Source organism: Oncorhynchus gorbuscha, linkage group LG24 (genome assembly GCF_021184085.1).
Source record: "Oncorhynchus gorbuscha isolate QuinsamMale2020 ecotype Even-year linkage group LG24, OgorEven_v1.0, whole genome shotgun sequence".
Taxonomy (NCBI): Eukaryota; Metazoa; Chordata; class Actinopteri; order Salmoniformes; family Salmonidae; genus Oncorhynchus; species Oncorhynchus gorbuscha.
Genome location: NC_060196.1, coordinates 58,564,388 through 58,589,547, shown reverse-complemented (window position 1 = coordinate 58,589,547; position 25,160 = coordinate 58,564,388). Strand labels below are relative to the sequence as shown.

At 35.6% G+C, this 25,160-nt stretch overlaps 1 protein-coding gene across 3 annotated transcripts in view; it reads right to left on the bottom strand.

Moving 5' to 3' along the window:
- The window catches only part of LOC124013436 (gamma-aminobutyric acid type B receptor subunit 1-like), a 247,874-nt gene that overhangs the window by 10,024 nt on the left and 212,690 nt on the right, over positions 1-25,160 (bottom strand). For all 3 annotated transcript variants that reach the window (XM_046327784.1, XM_046327782.1, XM_046327783.1), the window contains one exon: positions 2,306-2,452. In XM_046327784.1, the coding sequence (XP_046183740.1) occupies positions 2,306-2,452 (147 nt within the window). The remainder of the gene's footprint in view (positions 1-2,305; positions 2,453-25,160) is intronic.

Sequence of the window (25,160 nt, the reverse complement as noted above, 5' to 3'; positions counted from 1 at the left end):
CTCCGAACGACATTTTCAGCTAGCGAGACCTCCGAACGACATTTTCAGCTAGCGAGACCTCCGAATGACATTTTCAGCTAGCGAGACCTCCGAACGACATTTTCAGCTAGCGAGACCTCCGAATGACATTTCCAGCTAGCGAGACCTCCGAACGACATTTTCAGCTAGCGAGACCTCCGAACGACATTTTCAGCTAGCGAGACCTCCGAACGACATTTTCAGCTAGCGAGACCTCCGAGACATTTTCAGCTAGCGAGACCTCCGAACGACATTTTCAGCTAGCGAGACCTCCGAACGACATTTTCAGCTAGCGAGACCTCCGAATGACATTTCCAGCTAGCGAGCCCTCCGAACGACATCTCCAGCTATTGAGCTCTCCAAACGACATTTCCAGCTAGCGAGCTCTCCAGCTATCGAGCCCTCCGAGCGACATTTCCAGCTGGCGAGCCCTCCGACCGACATTTCCAGCTAGCGAGTCCTCCGAACGACATTTCCAGCTGGCGAGCTCCCCTAACAACATTTCCAGCCAGCGAGTCCTCCGAACAACATTTCCAGCTAGCGAGCCCTCCGAACAACATTTCCAGCTAGCGAGCCCTCCGAACAACATTTCCAGCTAGCGAGCCCTGCGAACAACATTTCCAGCTAGCGAGTCCTCCGAACAACATTTCCAGCTAGCGAGCCCTCCGAACAACATTTCCAGCTATCGAGCTCTCCGAACGACATTTCCAGCTGGCGAGCCCTCCGAATGACATTTCCAGCTAGCGAGTCCTCCGAACGACATTTCCAGCTGGCGAGCCCTCCGAACGACATTTCCAGCTAGCGAGCTCTCCAGCTATCGAGCCCTCCGAGCGACATTTCCAGCTGGCGAGCCCTCCGAACGACATTTCCAGCTAGCGAGTCCTCCGAACGACATTTACAGCTGGCGAGCCCTCCGAACAACATTTCCAGCTAGCGAGCTCCCCGAACAACATTTCCAGCTAGCGAGTCCTCCGAACAACATTTCCAGCTAGCGAGTCCTCCGAACAACATTTGCAGCTGGCGAGCTCCCCTAACAACATTTCCAGCCAGCGAGCCCTCCGAACGACATTTCCAGCTATCGAGCTCCCCGAACGACATTTCCAGCTAGCGAGCTCTCCAAACGACATTTCCAGCTAGAGAGCTCTTCAGCTATCGAGCTCTCCAAATGACATTTCCAGCTGGCGAGCTCCCCGAACAACATTTCCAGCTAGCGAGCTCTCCGAATGACATTTCCAGCTGGCGAGCTCCCCGAATGACATTTCCAGCTAGCGAGCCCTCCGAATGACATTTCCAGCTAGCGAGCCCTCCGAATGACATTTCCAGCTAGCAAACTCTCCAAACGACATTTCCACTTGGAGAATGAGAACGGTATGAACGTAGTAATACTTATTAATGACTAAACAGAAATGAAGTTCCCATAACCAAACACTACAGAGTGGTAGGTATATATTTACAGCACATCTACCATCCCAGTGTTTTAATTGCTATATTGTAATTACTTTGCAACCATGGCCTATTTATTGCCTTAACTCCCTTATCTTACCTCATTTGCACTCACTATATATAGACATGTTTTCTTTTTTTTCTACTGTATTATTGACTGTATGTTTGTTTTACTCCATGTGTAACTCTGTGTCATTGTATGTGTCGAAGTGCTTTGTTTTATCTTGGCCAGGTCGCAGTTGTAAATGAGAACTTGTTCTCAACTGGTCTACCTGGTTAAATAAAGGTGAAATAAAAAATGTAAAAACTGGGAATTGATCAGCATTGTAAAACAATTGACAGAAATAATTAATAAGTACGCAGAAATTGGCGGGAGTCAGTAGAGAGAGATGTGCCTACAGTGCATCTTAGCCAGATTACTGCATAACATAACTGCATTAGGAACAGATGCTATATCTACTGCATAACATAACTGCATTAGGAACAGATGCTATATCTACTGCATAAAATCACTGCATTAGGAACAGATGCTATATCTACTGCATAAAATCACTGCATTGGGAACAGATGCTATACCTACTGCATAATATCACTGCATTAGGAACAGATGCTATACCTACTGAATAATATCACTGCATTAGGAACAGATGCTATATCTACTGTATAATATCACTGCATTAGGAACAGATGCTATACCTACTGCATAATATCACTGCATTAGGAACAGATGCTATACCTACTGCATATTATCACTGCATTAGGAACAGATGCTATACCTACTGCATAATATCACTGCATTAGGAACAGATGCTATACCTACTGCATAACAGAACAGAACCTTTACCTCCTGAATGATCTTCTGTAGTTCCTTGTTCTCTCTCTCCAGCTGTCTGGACTTCTCCTCATCGTTGTTGTTGGTGGATGAGCCCTGTGTCTTCATGGTCTCCTGGGTGTCTGACTGCCACTCCCCTCGGGTGATCAGACGACGCATCTACAGTATCACCATGGAGATAAACAATCTGTACTGAAACATCTACAGTATCACCATAGAGATAAACAATCTGTACTGAAACATCTACAGTATCACCATAGAGATAAACAATCTGTACTGAAACATCTACAGTATCACCATAGAGATAAACAATCTGTACTGAAACATCTACAGTATCACCATAGAGATAAACAATCTGTACTGAAACATCTACAGTATCACCATAGAGATAAACAATCAAACAATCTGTACTGAAACATCTACAGTATCACCATAGAGATAAACAATCTGTACTGAAACATCTACAGTATCACCATAGAGATAAACAATCTGTACTGAAACATCTACAGTATCACCATGGAGATAAACAAGCTGTACTGAAACATCTACAGTATCACCATGGAGATAAACAATCTGTACTGAAACATCTACAGTATCACCATAGAGATAAACAATCTGTACTGAAACATCTACAGTATCACCATAGAGATAAACAATCTGTACTGAAACATCTACAGTATCACCATGGAGATAAACAATCTGTACTGAAACATCTACAGTATCACCATAGAGATAAACAATCTGTACTGAAACATCTACAGTATCACCATAGAGATAAACAATCAAACAATCTGCACTGAAACATCTACAGTATCACCATGGAGATAAACAATCTGTACTGAAACATCTACAGTATCACCTTGGAGATAAACAATCTGTATTGAAACATCTACAGTATCACCATGGAGATAAACAATCTGTACTGAAACATCTACAGTATCACCATGGAGATAAACAATCTGTACTGAAACATCTACAGTATCACCATGGAGATAAACAATCTGTACTGAAACATCTACAGTATCACCATAGAGATAAACAATCTGTACTGAAACATCTACAGTATCACCATAGAGATAAACAATCAAACAATCTGCACTGAAACATCTACAGTATCACCATGGAGATAAACAATCTGTTCTGAAACATCTACAGTATCACCATGGAGATAAACAATCTGTACTGAAACATCTACAGTATCACCATGGAGATAAACAATCTGTACTGAAACATCTACAGTATCACCATAGAGATAAACAATCAAACAATCTGCACTGAAACATCTACAGTATCACCATAGAGATAAACAATCTGTACTGAAACATCTACAGTATCACCATGGAGATAAACAATCTGCACTGAAACATCTACAGTATCACCATGGAGATAAACAATCTGAACTGAAACATCTACAGTATCACCATGGAGATAAACAATCTGTACTGAAACATCTACAGTATCACCATAGAGATAAACAATCTGTACTGAAACATCTACAGTATCACCATGGAGATAAACAAGCTGTACTGAAACATCTACAGTATCACCATGGAGATAAACAATCTGTACTGAAACATCTACAGTATCACCATAGAGATAAACAATCTGTACTGAAACATCTACAGTATCACCATAGAGATAAACAATCTGTACTGAAACATCTACAGTATCACCATGGAGATAAACAATCTGTACTGAAACATCTACAGTATCACCATAGAGATAAACAATCTGTACTGAAACATCTACAGTATCACCATAGAGATAAACAATCAAACAATCTGCACTGAAACATCTACAGTATCACCATGGAGATAAACAATCTGTACTGAAACATCTACAGTATCACCTTGGAGATAAACAATCTGTACTGAAACATCTACAGTATCACCATGGAGATAAACAATCAAACAATCTGCACTGAAACATCTACAGTATCACCATGGAGATAAACAATCTGTACTGAAACATCTACAGTATCACCATAGAGATAAACAATCTGTACTGAAACATCTACAGTATCACCATGGAGATAAACAATCTGTACTGAAACATCTACAGTATCACCATGGAGATAAACAATCTGTACTGAAACATCTACAGTATCACCATAGAGATAAACAATCTGTACTGAAACATCTACAGTATCACCATAGAGATAAACAATCTGTACTGAAACATCTACAGTATCACCATGGAGATAAACAATCTGTACTGAAACATCTACAGTATCACCATAGAGATAAACAATCTGTACTGAAACATCTACAGTATCACCATAGAGATAAACAATCAAACAATCTGCACTGAAACATCTACAGTATCACCATGGAGATAAACAATCTGTACTGAAACATCTACAGTATCACCATGGAGATAAACAATCTGTACTGAAACATCTACAGTATCACCATGGAGATAAACAATCTGTACTGAAACATCTACAGTATCACCATGGAGATAAACAATCTGTACTGAAACATCTACAGTATCACCATGGAGATAAACAATCTGTACTGAAACATCTACAGTATCACCATAGAGATAAACAATCTGTACTGAAACATCTACAGTATCACCATAGAGATAAACAATCAAACAATCTGCACTGAAACATCTACAGTATCACCATGGAGATAAACAATCTGTTCTGAAACATCTACAGTATCACCATGGAGATAAACAATCTGTACTGAAACATCTACAGTATCACCATGGAGATAAACAATCTGTACTGAAACATCTACAGTATCACCATAGAGATAAACAATCAAACAATCTGCACTGAAACATCTACAGTATCACCATAGAGATAAACAATCTGTACTGAAACATCTACAGTATCACCATGGAGATAAACAATCTGCACTGAAACATCTACAGTATCACCATGGAGATAAACAATCTGAACTGAAACATCTACAGTATCACCATGGAGATAAACAATCTGTACTGAAACATCTACAGTATCACCATGGAGATAAACAATCTGAACTGAAACATCTACAGTATCACCATGGAGATAAACAATCTGTACTGAAACATCTACAGTATCACCATAGAGATAAACAATCTGTACTGAAACATCTACAGTATCACCATAGAGATAAACAATCTGTACTGAAACATCTACAGTATCACCATAGAGATAAACAATCAAACAATCTGCACTGAAACATCTACAGTATCACCATGGAGATAAACAATCTGTACTGAAACATCTACAGTATCACCATAGAGATAAACAATCAAACAATCTGCACTGAAACATCTACAGTATCACCATAGAGATAAACAATCTGAACTGAAACATCTACAGTATCACCATAGAGATAAACAATCTGAACTGAAACATCTACAGTATCACCATGGAGATAAACAATCTGTACTGAAACATCTACAGTATCACCATAGAGATAAACAATCTGTACTGAAACATCTACAGTATCACCATAGAGATAAACAATCTGTACTGAAACATCTACAGTATCACCATAGAGATAAACAATCAAACAATCTGCACTGAAACATCTACAGTATCACCATGGAGATAAACAATCTGTACTGAAACATCTACAGTATCACCATAGAGATAAACAATCAAACAATCTGCACTGAAACATCTACAGTATCACCATAGAGATAAACAATCTGTACTGAAACATCTACAGTATCACCATGGAGATAAACAATCTGCACTGAAACATCTACAGTATCACCATGGAGATAAACAATCTGAACTGAAACATCTACAGTATCACCATGGAGATAAACAATCTGAACTGAAACATCTACAGTATCACCATAGAGATAAACAATCAAACAATCTGCACTGAAACATCTACAGTATCACCATGGAGATAAACAATCTGTACTGAAACATCTACAGTATCACCATAGAGATAAACAATCAAACAATCTGCACTGAAACATCTACAGTATCACCATAGAGATAAACAATCTGAACTGAAACATCTACAGTATCACCATAGAGATAAACAATCTGAACTGAAACATCTACAGTATCACCATGGAGATAAACAATCTGTACTGAAACATCTACAGTATCACCATAGAGATAAACAATCTGTACTGAAACATCTACAGTATCACCATAGAGATAAACAATCTGTACTGAAACATCTACAGTATCACCATAGAGATAAACAATCAAACAATCTGCACTGAAACATCTACAGTATCACCATGGAGATAAACAATCTGTACTGAAACATCTACAGTATCACCATAGAGATAAACAATCAAACAATCTGCACTGAAACATCTACAGTATCACCATAGAGATAAACAATCTGTACTGAAACATCTACAGTATCACCATGGAGATAAACAATCTGCACTGAAACATCTACAGTATCACCATGGAGATAAACAATCTGTACTGAAACATCTACAGTATCACCATGGAGATAAACAATCTGTACTGAAACATCTACAGTATCACCATAGAGATAAACAATCTGTACTGAAACATCTACAGTATCACCATGGAGATAAACAATCACTGAAACATCTACAGTATCACCATGGAGATAAATAATCAAACAATCTGTACTGAAACATCTACAGTATCACCATAGCGATAAACAATCTGTACTGAAACATCTACAGTATCACCATAGAGATGAACAATCTGTACTGAAACATCTACAGTATCACCATGGAGATAAACAATCTGTACTGAAACATCTACAGTATCACCATAGAGATAAACAATCTGTACTGAAACATCTACAGTATCACCATAGAGATAAACAATCTGTACTGAAACATCTACAGTATCACCATAGAGATAAACAGTATCACCATGGAGATAAACAATCTGTACTGAAACATCTACAGTATCACCATGGAGATAAACAATCTGTACTGAAACATCTACAGTATCACCATAGAGATAAACAATCTGTACTGAAACATCAGTATCACCATGGAGATAAACAATCTGTACTGAAACATCTACAGTATCACCATGGAGATAAACAATCAAACAATCTGTACTGAAACATCTACAGTATCACCATGGAGATAAACAATCTGTACTGAAACATCTACAGTATCACCATGGAGATAAACAATCAAACAATCTGTACTGAAACATCTACAGTATCACCATGGAGATAAACAATCTGTACTGAAACAACAGTATCACCATGGAGATAAACAATCTGTACTGAAACATCTACAGTATCACCATGGAGATAAACAATCTGTACTGAAACATCTACAGTATCACCATAGAGATAAACAATCTGTACTGAAACATCTACAGTATCACCATAGAGATAAACAATCTGTACTGAAACATCTACAGTATCACCATGGAGATAAACAATCTGTACTGAAACATCTACAGTATCACCATAGAGATAAACAATCTGTACTGAAACATCTACAGTATCACCATGGAGATAAACAATCTGTACTGAAACATCTACAGTATCACCATAGAGATAAACAATCTGTACTGAAACATCTACAGTATCACCATAGAGATAAACAATCTGTACTGAAACATCTACAGTATCACCATAGAGATAAACAATCTGTACTGAAACATCTACAGTATCACCATGGAGATAAACAATCAAACAATCTGCACTGAAACATCTACAGTATCACCATGGAGATAAACAATCTGTACTGAAACATCTACAGTATCACCATGGAGATAAACAATCTGTACTGAAACATCTACAGTATCACCATGGAGATAAACAATCTGTACTGAAACATCTACAGTATCACCATGGAGATAAACAATTTGTACTGAAACATCTACAGTATCACCACAGAGATAAACAATCAAACAATCTGCACTGAAACATCTACAGTATCACCATGGAGATAAACAATCTGTACTGAAACATCTACAGTATCACCATAGAGATAAACAATCTGTACTGAAACATCTACAGTATCACCATAGAGATAAACAATCTGTACTGAAACATCTACAGTATCACCATAGAGATAAACAATCTGTACTGAAACATCTACAGTATCACCATAGAGATAAACAATCTGTACTGAAACATCTACAGTATCACCATGGAGATAAACAATCTGTACTGAAACATCTACAGTATCACCATAGAGATAAACAATCTGAACTGAAACATCTACAGTATCACCATAGAGATAAACAATCTGTACTGAAACATCTACAGTATCACCATAGAGATAAACAATCTGAACTGAAACATCTACAGTATCACCATAGAGATAAACAATCTGTACTGAAACATCTACAGTATCACCATAGAGATAAACAATCTGTACTGAAACATCTACAGTATTAACATAGCGATAACTGTACTGAAACATCTACAGTATCACCATGGAGATAAACAATCTGTACTGAAACATCTACAGTATCACCATGGAGATAAACAATCTGTACTGAAACATCTACAGTATCACCATAGAGATAAACAATCTGTACTGAAACATCTACAGTATCACCATAGAGATAAACAATCTGTACTGAAACATCTACAGTATCACCATAGAGACTGAAACATCTACAGTATCACCATGGAGATAAACAATCTGTACTGAAACATCTACAGTATCACCATAGAGATAAACAATCTGAAATGAAACATCTACAGTATCACCATAGAGATAAACAATCTGTACTGAAACATCTACAGTATCACCATAGAGATAAACAATCTGAACTGAAACATCTACAGTATCACCGTAGAGATAAACAATCTGTACTGAAACATCTACAATATCACCATAGAGATAAACAATCTGTACTGAAACATCTACAGTATCACCATAGCGATAAACAATCTGTACCGAAACATCTACAGTATCACCATGGAGATAAACAATCTGTACTGAAACATCTACAGTATCACCATGGAGATAAACAATCTGTACTGAAACATCTACAGTATCACCATAGAGATAAACAATCTGTACTGAAACATCTACAGTATCACCATAGAGATAAACAATCTGTACTGAAACATCTACAGTATCACCATAGAGATAAACAATCTGTACTGAAACATCTACAGTATCACCATGGAGATAAACAATCTGTACTGAAACATCTACAGTATCACCATAGAGATAAACAATCTGTACTGAAACATCTACAGTATCACCATGGAGATAAACAATCAAACAATCTGTACTGAAACATCTACAGTATCACCATAGAGATAAACAATCTGTACTGAAACATCTACAGTATCACCATAGAGATAAACAATCTGTACTGAAACATCTACAGTATCACCATAGAGATAAACAATCTGTACTGAAACATCTACAGTATCACCATAGAGATAAACAAATCTGCACTGAAACATCTACAGTATCACCATGGAGATAAACAATCTGTACTGAAACATCTACAGTATCACCATGGAGATAAACAATCTGTACTGAAACATCTACAGTATCACCATGGAGATAAACAATCTGTACTGAAACATCTACAGTATCACCATGGAGATAAACAATCTGTACTGAAACATCTACAGTATCACCATGGAGATAAACAATCTGTACTGAAACATCTACAGTATCACCATAGAGATAAACAATCTGTACTGAAACATCTACAGTATCACCATAGAGATAAACAATCTGTACTGAAACATCTACAGTATCACCATGGAGATAAACAATCTGTACTGAAACATCTACAGTATCACCATGGAGATAAACAATCTGTACTGAAACATCTACAGTATCACCATGGAGATAAACAATCTGTACTGAAACATCTACAGTATCACCATAGAGATAAACAATCAATCTGTACTGAAACATCTACTGTATCTACAGTATCACCATGGAGATAAACAATCTGTACTGAAACATCTACAGTATCACCATGGAGATAAACAATCTGTACTGAAACATCTACAGTATCACCATAGAGATAAACAATCTGTACTGAAACATCTACAGTATCACCATAGAGATAAACAATCTGTACTGAAACATCTACAGTATCACCATAGAGATAAACAATCAAACAATCTGCACTGAAACATCTACAGTATCACCATGGAGATAAACAATCTGTACTGAAACATCTACAGTATCACCATAGAGATAAACAATAAACAATCTGTACTGAAACATCTACAGTATCACCATAGAGATAAACAATCTGTACTGAAACATCTACAGTATCACCATAGAGATAAACAATCTGTACTGAAACATCTACAGTATCACCATGGAGATAAACAATCTGTACTGAAACATCTACAGTATAATAGAGATAAACAATCTGTACTGAAACATCTACAGTATCACCATAGAGATAAACAATCTGTACTGAAACATCTACAGTATCACCATAGAGATAAACAATCAAACAATCTGTACTGAAACATCTACAGTATCACCATGGAGATAAACAATCTGTACTGAAACATCTACAGTATCACCATAGAGATAAACAATCAAACAATCTGTACTGAAACATCTACAGTATCACCATAGAGATAAACAATCTGTACTGAAACATCTACAGTATCACCATGGAGATAAACAATCTGTACTGAAACATCTACAGTATCACCATGGAGATAAACAATCTGTACTGAAACATCTACAGTATCACCATGGAGATAAACAATCTGTACTGAAACATCTACAGTATCACCATAGAGAAACAATCAAACAATCTGTACTGAAACATCTACAGTATCACCATGGAGATAAACAATCTGTACTGAAACATCTACAGTATCACCATAGAGATAAACAATAAACAATCTGCACTGAAACATCTACAGTATCACCATAGAGATAAACAATCTGAACTGAAACATCTACAGTATCACCATAGAGATAAACAATCTGAACTGAAACATCTACAGTATCACCATGGAGATAAACAATCTGTACTGAAACATCTACAGTATCACCATAGAGATAAACAATCTGTACTGAAACATCTACAGTATCACCATAGAGATAAACAATCTGTACTGAAACATCTACAGTATCACCATAGAGATAAACAATCAAACAATCTGCACTGAAACATCTACAGTATCACCATGGAGATAAACAATCTGTACTGAAACATCTACAGTATCACCATAGAGATAAACAATCAAACAATCTGCACTGAAACATCTACAGTATCACCATAGAGATAAACAATCTGTACTGAAACATCTACAGTATCACCATGGAGATAAACAATCTGCACTGAAACATCTACAGTATCACCATGGAGATAAACAATCTGAACTGAAACATCTACAGTATCACCATGGAGATAAACAATCTGTACTGAAACATCTACAGTATCACCATAGCGATAAACAATCTGTACTGAAACATCTACAGTATCACCATGGAGATAAACAATCTGTACTGAAACATCTACAGTATCACCATGGAGATAAATAATCAAACAATCTGTACTGAAACATCTACAGTATCACCATAGCGATAAACAATCTGTACTGAAACATCTACAGTATCACCATAGAGATGAACAATCTGTACTGAAACATCTACAGTATCACCATGGAGATAAACAATCTGTACTGAAACATCTACAGTATCACCATAGAGATAAACAATCTGTACTGAAACATCTACAGTATCACCATAGAGATAAACAATCTGTACTGAAACATCTACAGTATCACCATAGAGATAAACAATCTGCACTGAAACATCTACAGTATCACCATGGAGATAAACAATCTGTACTGAAACATCTACAGTATCACCATAGAGATAAACAATCTGTACTGAAACATCTACAGTATCACCATGGAGATAAACAATCTGTACTGAAACATCTACAGTATCACCATGGAGATAAACAATCAAACAATCTGTACTGAAACATCTACAGTATCACCATGGAGATAAACAATCTGTACTGAAACATCTACAGTATCACCATGGAGATAAACAATCAAACAATCTGTACTGAAACATCTACAGTATCACCATGGAGATAAACAATCTGTACTGAAACATCTACAGTATCACCATAGAGATAAACAATCTGTACTGAAACATCTACAGTATCACCATGGAGATAAACAATCTGTACTGAAACATCTACAATATCACCATGGAGATAAACAATCTGTACTGAAACATCTACAGTATCACCATAGAGATAAACAATCTGTACTGAAACATCTACAGTATCACCATAGAGATAAACAATCTGTACTGAAACATCTACAGTATCACCATGGAGATAAACAATCTGTACTGAAACATCTACAGTATCACCATAGAGATAAACAATCTGTACTGAAACATCTACAGTATCACCATGGAGATAAACAATCAAACAATCTGTACTGAAACATCTACAGTATCACCATGGAGATAAACAATCTGTACTGAAACATCTACAGTATCACCATGGAGATAAACAATCTGTACTGAAACATCTACAGTATCACCATGGAGATAAACAATCTGTACTGAAACATCTACAGTATCACCATGGAGATAAACAATCTGTACTGAAACATCTACAGTATCACCACAGAGATAAACAATCAAACAATCTGTACTGAAACATCTACAGTATCACCATGGAGATAAACAATCTGTACTGAAACATCTACAGTATCACCATAGAGATAAACAATCTGTACTGAAACATCTACAGTATCACCATAGAGATAAACAATCTGTACTGAAACATCTACAGTATCACCATAGAGATAAACAATCTGTACTGAAACATCTACAGTATCACCATAGAGATAAACAATCTGTACTGAAACATCTACAGTATCACCATGGAGATAAACAATCTGTACTGAAACATCTACAGTATCACCATAGAGATAAACAATCTGAACTGAAACATCTACAGTATCACCATAGAGATAAACAATCTGTACTGAAACATCTACAGTATCACCATAGAGATAAACAATCTGAACTGAAACATCTACAGTATCACCGTAGAGATAAACAATCTGTACTGAAACATCTACAATATCACCATAGAGATAAACAATCTGTACTGAAACATCTACAGTATACCATAGAGATAAACAATCTGTACTGAAACATCTACAGTATCACCATGGAGATAAACAATCTGTACTGAAACATCTACAGTATCACCATGGAGATAAACAATCTGTACTGAAACATCTACAGTATCACCATAGAGATAAACAATCTGTACTGAAACATCTACAGTATCACCATAGAGATAAACAATCTGTACTGAAACATCTACAGTATCACCATAGAGATAAACAATCTGCACTGAAACATCTACAGTATCACCGTGGAGATAAACAATCTGTACTGAAACATCTACAGTATCACCATAGAGATAAACAATCTGAACTGAAACATCTACAGTATCACCATAGAGATAAACAATCTGTACTGAAACATCTACAGTATCACCATAGAGATAAACAATCTGAACTGAAACATCTACAGTATCACCGTAGAGATAAACAATCTGTACTGAAACATCTACAATATCACCATAGAGATAAACAATCTGTACTGAAACATCTACAGTATCACCATGGAGATAAACAATCTGTACTGAAACATCTACAGTATCACCATGGAGATAAACAATCTGTACTGAAACATCTACAGTATCACCATGGAGATAAACAATCTGTACTGAAACATCTACAGTATCACCATAGAGATAAACAATCTGTACTGAAACATCTACAGTATCACCATAGAGATAAACAATCTGTACTGAAACATCTACAGTATCACCATAGAGATAAACAATCTGCACTGAAACATCTACAGTATCACCGTGGAGATAAACAATCTGTACTGAAACATCTACAGTATCACCATAGAGATAAACAATCTGTACTGAAACATCTACAGTATCACCATGGAGATAAACAATAAACAATCTGTACTGAAACATCTACAGTATCACCATAGAGATAAACAATCTGTACTGAAACATCTACAGTATCACCATAGAGATAAACAATCTGTACTGAAACATCTACAGTATCACCATAGAGATAAACAATCTGTACTGAAACATCTACAGTATCACCATAGAGATAAACAATCTGTACTGAAACATCTACAGTATCACCATAGAGATAAACAATCTGTACTGAAACATACAGTATCACCATAGAGATAAACAATCTGTACTGAAACATCTACAGTATCACCATGGAGATAAACAATCTGTACTGAAACATCTACAGTATCACCATGGAGATAAACAATCTGTACTGAAACATCTACAGTATCACCATAGAGATAAACAATCTGTACTGAAACATCTACAGTATCACCATAGAGATAAACAATCTGTACTGAAACATCTACAGTATCACCATAGAGATAAACAATCTGCACTGAAACATCTACAGTATCACCGTGGAGATAAACAATCTGTACTGAAACATCTACAGTATCACCATAGAGATAAACAATCTGTACTGAAACATCTACAGTATCACCATGGAGATAAACAATCAAACAATCTGTACTGAAACATCTACAGTATCACCATAGAGATAAACAATCTGTACTGAAACATCTACAGTATCACCATAGAGATAAACAATCTGTACTGAAACATCTACAGTATCACCATAGAGATAAACAATCTGTACTGAAACATCTACAGTATCACCATGGAGATAAACAATCTGTACTGAAACATCTACAGTATCACCATAGAGATAAACAATCTGTACTGAAACATCTACAGTATCACCATGGAGATAAACAATCTGTACTGAAACATCTACAGTATCACCATAGAGATAAACAATCTGTACTGAAACATCTACAGTATCACCATGGAGATAAACAATCTGTACTGAAACATCTACAGTATCACCATAGAGATAAACAATCTGTACTGAAACATCTACAGTATCACCATGGAGATAAACAATCTGTACTGAAACATCTACAGTATCACCATAGAGATAAACAATCTGTACTGAAACATCTACAGTATCACCATAGAGATAAACAATCTGTACTGAAACATCTACAGTATCACCATGGAGATAAACAATCTGTACTGAAACATCTACAGTATCACCATAGAGATAAACAATCTGTACTGAAACATCTACAGTATCACCATAGAGATAAACAATCAAACAATCTGCACTGAAACATCTACAGTATCACCATGGAGATAAACAATCTGTACTGAAACATCTACAGTATCACCATGGAGATAAACAATCTGTACTGAAACATCTACAGTATCACCATGGAGATAAACAATCTGTACTGAAACATCTACAGTATCACCATGGAGATAAACAATCTGTACTGAAACATCTACAGTATCACCATGGAGATAAACAATCTGTACTGAAACATCTACAGTATCACCATAGAGATAAACAATCTGTACTGAAACATCTACAGTATCACCATAGAGATAAACAATCAAACAATCTGTACTGAAACATCTACAGTATCACCATGGAGATAAACAATCTGTTCTGAAACATCTACAGTATCACCATGGAGATAAACAATCTGTACTGAAACATCTACAGTATCACCATGGAGATAAACAATCTGTACTGAAACATCTACAGTATCACCATAGAGATAAACAATCAAACAATCTGTACTGAAACATCTACAGTATCACCATAGAGATAAACAATCTGTACTGAAACATCTACAGTATCACCATGGAGATAAACAATCTGCACTGAAACATCTACAGTATCACCATGGAGATAAACAATCTGAACTGAAACATCTACAGTATCACCATGGAGATAAACAATCTGAACTGAAACATCTACAGTATCACCATGGAGATAAACAATCTGTACTGAAACATCTACAGTATCACCATAGAGATAAACAATCTGTACTGAAACATCTACAGTATCACCATAGAGATAAACAATCTGTACTGAAACATCTACAGTATCACCATAGAGATAAACAATCTGAACTGAAACATCTGTATCACCATAGAGATAAACAATCACTGAAACATCTACAGTATCACCATGGAGATAAAGATAAACAATCTGTACTGAAACATCTACAGTATCACCATGATAAACAATCTGTACTGAAACATCTACAGTATCACCATAGAGATAAACAATCTGTACTGAAACATCTACAGTATCACCATGGAGATAAACAATCTGTACTGAAACATCTACAGTATCACCATGGAGATAAACAATCTGTACTGAAACATCTACAGTATCACCATAGAGATAAACAATCTGTACTGAAACATCTACAGTATCACCATGGAGATAAACAATCTGTACTGAAACATCTACAGTATCACCATGGAGATAAACAATCAAACAATCTGTACTGAAACATCTACAGTATCACCATGGAGATAAACAATCTGTACTGAAACATCTACAGTATCACCATAGAGATAAACAATCTGTACTGAAACATCTACAGTATCACCATGGAGATAAACAATCTGTACTGAAACATCTACAATATCACCATGGAGATAAACAATCTGTACTGAAACATCTACAGTATCACCATAGAGATAAACAATCTGTACTGAAACATCTACAGTATCACCATAGAGATAAACAATCTGTACTGAAACATCTACAGTATCACCATAGAGATAAACAATCTGTACTGAAACATCTACAGTATCACCATGGAGATAAACAATCTGTACTGAAACATCTACAGTATCACCATAGAGATAAACAATCTGTACTGAAACATCTACAGTATCACCATGGAGATAAACAATCTGTACTGAAACATCTACAGTATCACCATGGAGATAAACAATCTGTACTGAAACATCTACAGTATCACCATAGAGATAAACAATCTGTACTGAAACATCTACAGTATCACCATAGAGATAAACAATCTGTACTGAAACATCTACAGTATCACCATGGAGATAAACAATCAAACAATCTGTACTGAAACATCTACAGTATCACCATGGAGATAAACAATCTGTACTGAAACATCTACAGTATCACCATGGAGATAAACAATCTGTACTGAAACATCTACAGTATCACCATGGAGATAAACAATCTGTACTGAAACATCTACAGTATCACCATAGAGATAAAAAATCAAACAATCTGCACTGAAACATCTACAGTATCACCATGGAGATAAACAATCTGTACTGAAACATCTACAGTATCACCATAGAGATAAACAATCTGTACTGAAACATCTACAGTATCACCATAGAGATAAACAATCTGTACTGAAACATCTACAGTATCACCATAGAGATAAACAATCTGTACTGAAACATCTACAGTATCACCATAGAGATAAACAATCTGTACTGAAACATCTACAGTATCACCATAGAGATAAACAATCTGTACTGAAACATCTACAGTATCACCATGGAGATAAACAATCTGTACTGAAACATCTACAGTATCACCATAGAGATAAACAATCTGAACTGAAACATCTACAGTATCACCATAGAGATAAACAATCTGTACTGAAACATCTACAGTATCACCATAGAGATAAACAATCTGAACTGAAACATCTACAGTATCACCGTAGAGATAAACAATCTGTACTGAAACATCTACAATATCACCATAGAGATAAACAATCTGTACTGAAACATCTACAGTATTACCATAGCGATAAACAATCTGTACTGAAACATCTACAGTATCACCATGGAGATAAACAATCTGTACTGAAACATCTACAGTATCACCATGGAGATAAACAATCTGTACTGAAACATCTACAGTATCACCATAGAGATAAACAATCTGTACTGAAACATCTACAGTATCACCATAGAGATAAACAATCTGTACTGAAACATCTACAGTATCACCATAGAGATAAACAATCTGTACTGAAACATCTACAGTATCACCATGGAGATAAACAATCTGTACTGAAACATCTACAGTATCACCATAGAGATAAACAATCTGAACTGAAACATCTACAGTATCACCATAGAGATAAACAATCTGTACTGAAACATCTACAGTATCACCATAGAGATAAACAATCTGAACTGAAACATCTACAGTATCACCATAGAGATAAACAATCTGTACTGAAACATCTACAATATCACCATAGAGATAAACAATCTGTACTGAAACATCTACAGTATCACCATAGAGATAAACAATCTGTACTGAAACATCTACAGTATCACCATGGAGATAAACAATCTGTACTGAAACATCTACAGTATCACCATGGAGATAAACAATCTGTACTGAAACATCTACAGTATCACCATAGAGATAAACAATCTGTACTGAAACATCTACAGTATCACCATGGAGATAAACAATCTGTACTGAAACATCTACAGTATCACCATGGAGATAAACAATCAAACAATCTGTACTGAAACATCTACAGTATCACCATGGAGATAAACAATCTGTACTGAAACATCTACAGTATCACCATGGAGATAAACAATCAAACAATCTGTACTGAAACATCTACAGTATCACCATGGAGATAAACAATCTGTACTGAAACATCTACAGTATCACCATAGAGATAAACAATCTGTACTGAAACATCTACAGTATCACCATGGAGATAAACAATCTGTACTGAAACATCTACAGTATCACCATGGAGATAAACAATCTGTACTGAAACATCTACAGTATCACCATAGAGATAAACAATCTGTACTGAAACATCTACAGTATCACCATAGAGATAAACAATCTGTACTGAAACATCTACAGTATCACCATGGAGATAAACAATCTGTACTGAAACATCTACAGTATCACCATAGAGATAAACAATCTGTACTGAAACATCTACAGTATCACCATGGAGATAAACAATCTGTACTGAAACATCTACAGTATCACCATAGAGATAAACAATCTGAACTGAAACATCTACAGTATCACCATAGAGATAAACAATCTGTACTGAAACATCTACAGTATCACCATGGAGATAAATAATCAAACAATCTGTACTGAAACATCTACAGTATCACCATAGCGATAAACAATCTGTACTGAAACATCTACAGTATCACCATAGAGATGAACAATCTGTAATGAAACATCTACAGTATCACCATGGAGATAAACAATCTGTACTGAAACATCTACAGTATCACCATGGAGATAAACAATCTGTACTGAAACATCTACAGTATCACCATAGAGATAAACAATCTGTACTGAAACATCTACAGTATCACCATGGAGATAAACAATCTGTACTGAAACATCTACAGTATCACCATGGAGATAAACAATCAAACAATCTGTACTGAAACATCTACAGTATCACCATGGAGATAAACAATCTGTACTGAAACATCTACAGTATCACCATAGAGATAAACAATCTGTACTGAAACATCTACAGTATCACCATGGAGATAAACAATCTGTACTGAAACATCTACAATATCACCATGGAGATAAACAATCTGTACTGAAACATCTACAGTATCACCATAGAGATAAACAATCTGTACTGAAACATCTACAGTATCACCATAGAGATAAACAATCTGTACTGAAACATCTACAGTATCACCATGGAGATAAACAATCTGTACTGAAACATCTACAGTATCACCATAGAGATAAACAATCTGTACTGAAACATCTACAGTATCACCATAGAGATAAACAATCTGTACTGAAACATCTACAGTATCACCATGGAGATAAACAATCTGTACTGAAACATCTACAGTATCACCATGGAGATAAACAATCTGTACTGAAACAACATCATAGAGATAAACAATCTGTATCACCAGTATCACCATAGAGATAAACAATCTGTACTGAAACATCTACAGTATCACCATGGAGATAAACAAACAATCATGGAGATAAACAATCTGTACTGAAACATCTACAGTATCACCATGGAGATAAACAATCTGTACTGAAACATCTACAGTATCACCATGGAGATAAACAATCTGTACTGAAACATCTACAGTATCACCATGGAGATAAACAATTTGTACTGAAACATCTACAGTATCACCATAGAGATAAAAATCAAACAATCTGCACTGAAACATCTACAGTATCACCATGGAGATAAACAATCTGTACTGAAACATCTACAGTATCACCATAGAGATAAACAATCTGTACTGAAACATCTACAGTATCACCATAGAGATAAACAATCTGTACTGAAACATCTACAGTATCACCATAGAGATAAACAATCTGTACTGAAACATCTACAGTATCACCATAGAGATAAACAATCTGTACTGAAACATCTACAGTATCACCATAGAGATAAACAATCTGTACTGAAACATCTACAGTATCACCATGGAGATAAACAATCTGTACTGAAACATCTACAGTATCACCATAGAGATAAACAATCTGAACTGAAACATCTACAGTATCACCATAGAGATAAACAATCTGTACTGAAACATCTACAGTATCACCATAGAGATAAACAATCTGAACTGAAACATCTACAGTATCACCGTAGAGATAAACAATCTGTACTGAAACATCTACAATATCACCATAGAGATAAACAATCTGTACTGAAACATCTACAGTATTACCATAGCGATAAACAATCTGTACCGAAACATCTACAGTATCACCATGGAGATAAACAATCTGTACTGAAACATCTACAGTATCACCATGGAGATAAACAATCTGTACTGAAACATCTACAGTATCACCATAGAGATAAACAATCTGTACTGAAACATCTACAGTATCACCATAGAGATAAACAATCTGTACTGAAACATCTACAGTATCACCATAGAGATAAACAATCTGCACTGAAACATCTACAGTATCACCGTGGAGATAAACAATCTGTACTGAAACATCTACAGTATCACCATAGAGATAAACAATCTGAACTGAAACATCTACAGTATCACCATAGAGATAAACAATCTGTACTGAAACATCTACAGTATCACCATAGAGATAAACAATCTGAACTGAAACATCTACAGTATCACCGTAGAGATAAACAATCTGTACTGAAACATCTACAATATCACCATAGAGATAAACAATCTGTACTGAAACATCTACAGTATCACCATAGCGATAAACAATCTGTACCGAAACATCTACAGTATCACCATGGAGATAAACAATCTGTACTGAAACATCTACAGTATCACCATGGAGATAAACAATCTGTACTGAAACATCTACAGTATCACCATAGAGATAAACAATCTGTACTGAAACATCTACAGTATCACCATGGAGATAAACAATCTGTACTGAAACATCTACAGTATCACCATGGAGATAAACAATCAAACAATCTGTACTGAAACATCTACAGTATCACCATGGAGATAAACAATCTGTACTGAAACATCTACAGTATCACCATGGAGATAAACAATCAAACAATCTGTACTGAAACATCTACAGTATCACCATGGAGATAAACAATCTGTACTGAAACATCTACAGTATCACCATAGAGATAAACAATCTGTACTGAAACATCTACAGTATCACCATGGAGATAAACAATCTGTACTGAAACATCTACAATATCACCATGGAGATAAACAATCTGTACTGAAACATCTACAGTATCACCATAGAGATAAACAATCTGTACTGAAACATCTACAGTATCACCATAGAGATAAACAATCTGTACTGAAACATCTACAGTATCACCATGGAGATAAACAATCTGTACTGAAACATCTACAGTATCACCATAGAGATAAACAATCTGTACTGAAACATCTACAGTATCACCATGGAGATAAACAATCTGTACTGAAACATCTACAGTATCACCATAGAGATAAACAATCTGTACTGAAACATCTACAGTATCACCATGGAGATAAACAATCTGTACTGAAACATCTACAGTATCACCATAGAGATAAACAATCTGTACTGAAACATCTACAGTATCACCATGGAGATAAACAATCAAACAATCTGCACTGAAACATCTACAGTATCACCATGGAGATAAACAATCTGTACTGAAACATCTACAGTATCACCATGGAAATAAACAATCTGTACTGAAACATCTACAGTATCACCATGGAGATAAACAATCTGTACTGAAACATCTACAGTATCACCATGGAGATAAACAATTTGTACTGAAACATCTACAGTATCACCATAGAGATAAAAAATCAAACAATCTGCACTGAAACATCTACAGTATCACCATGGAGATAAACAATCTGTACTGAAACATCTACAGTATCACCATAGAGATAAACAATCTGTACTGAAACATCTACAGTATCACCATAGAGATAAACAATCTGTACTGAAACATCTACAGTATCACCATAGAGATAAACAATCTGTACTGAAACACCTACAGTATCACCATAGAGATAAACAATCTGTACTGAAACATCTACAGTATCACCATGGAGATAAACAATCTGTACTGAAACATCTACAGTATCACCATAGAGATAAACAATCTGAACTGAAACATCTACAGTATCACCATAGAGATAAACAATCTGTACTGAAACATCTACAGTATCACCATAGAGATAAACAATCTGAACTGAAACATCTACAGTATCACCGTAGAGATAAACAATCTGTACTGAAACATCTACAATATCACCATAGAGATAAACAATCTGTACTGAAACATCTACAGTATCACCATAGCGATAAACAATCTGTACTGAAACATCTACAGTATCACCATGGAGATAAACAATCTGTACTGAAACATCTACAGTATCACCATGGAGATAAACAATCTGTACTGAAACATCTACAGTATCACCATAGAGATAAACAATCACTGAAACATCTAGAGATAAACAATCTGTACTGAAACATCTACAGTATCACCATAGAGATAAACAATCTGTACTGAAACATCTACAGTATCACCATAGAGATAAACAATCTGTACTGAAACATCTACAGTATCACCATAGAGATAAACAATCTGTACTGAAACATCTACAGTATCACCATAGAGATAAACAATCTGTACTGAAACATCTACAGTATCACCATAGAGATAAACAATCTGTACTGAAACATCTACAGTATCACCATAGAGATAAACAAAACTGAAACATCTACAGTATCACCATAGAGATAAACAATCTGTACTGAAACATCTACAGTATCACCATAGAGATAAACAATCTGTACTGAAACATCTACAGTATCACCATAGCGATAAACAATCTGTATGAAACATCTACAGTATCACCATGGAGATAAACAATCTGTACTGAAACATCTACAGTATCACCATGGAGATAAACAATCTGTACTGAAAACATCTACAGTATCACCATAGAGATAAACAATCTGTACTGAAACATCTACAGTATCACCATAGAGATAAACAATCTGTACTGAAACATCTACAGTATCACCATAGAGATAAACAATCTGTACTGAAACATCTACAGTATCACCATGGAGATAAACAAGATGAAAAACAGTATCACCATAGAGATAAACAATCTGTACTGAAACATCTACAGTATCACCATGGAGATAAACAATCAAACAATCTGTACTGAAACATCTACAGTATCACCATGGAGATAAACAATCAAACAATCTGTACTGAAACATCTACAGTATCACCATGGAGATAAACAATCTGTACTGAAACATCTACAGTATCACCATGGAGATAAACAATCTGTACTGAAACATCTACAGTATCACCATGGAGATAAACAATCTGTACTGAAACATCTACAGTATCACCATGGAGATAAACAATCAAACAATCTGTACTGAAACATCTACAGTATCACCATGGAGATAAACAATCTGTACTGAAACATCTACAGTATCACCATGGAGATAAACAATCAAACAATCTGTACTGAAACATCTACAGTATCACCATGGAGATAAACAATCTGTACTGAAACATCTACAGTATCACCATGGAGATAAACAATCAAACAATCTGTACTGAAACATCTACAGTATCACCATGGAGATAAACAATCAAACAATCTGTACTGAAACATCTACAGTATCACCATGGAGATAAACAATCTGTACTGAAACATCTACAGTATCACCATGGAGATAAACAATCAAACAATCTGTACTGAAACATCTACAGTATCACCATGGAGATAAACAATCTGTACTGAAACATCTACAGTATCACCATGGAGATAAACAATCAAACAATCTGTACTGAAACATCTACAGTATCACCATGGAGATAAACAATCAAACAATCTGTACTGAAACATCTACAGTATCACCATGGAGATAAACAATCTGTACTGAAACATCTACAGTATCACCATGGAGATAAACAATCAAACAATCTGTACTGAAACATCTACAGTATCACCATGGAGATAAACAATCAAACAAACTGAAACATCTACAGTATCACCATGGAGATAAACAATCTACTGAAACATCTACAGTATCACCATGGAGATAAACAATCAAACAATCTGTACTGAAACATCTACAGTATCACCATGGAGATAAACAATCTGTACTGAAACATCTACAGTATCACCATGGAGATAAACAATCTGTATGAAACATCTACAGTATCACCATAGAGATAAACAATCTGTACTGAAACATCTACAGTATCACCATGGAGATAAACAATCAAACTGAAAATCTGTCACTGAAACATCTACAGTATCACCATGGAGATAAACAATCAAACAATCTGTACTGAAACATCTACAGTATCACCATGGAGATAAACAATCTGTACTGAAACATCTACAGTATCACCATGGAGATAAACAATCTGTACTGAAACATCTACAGTATCACCATGGAGATAAACAATCAAACAATCTGTACTGAAACATCTACAGTATCACCATGGAGATAAA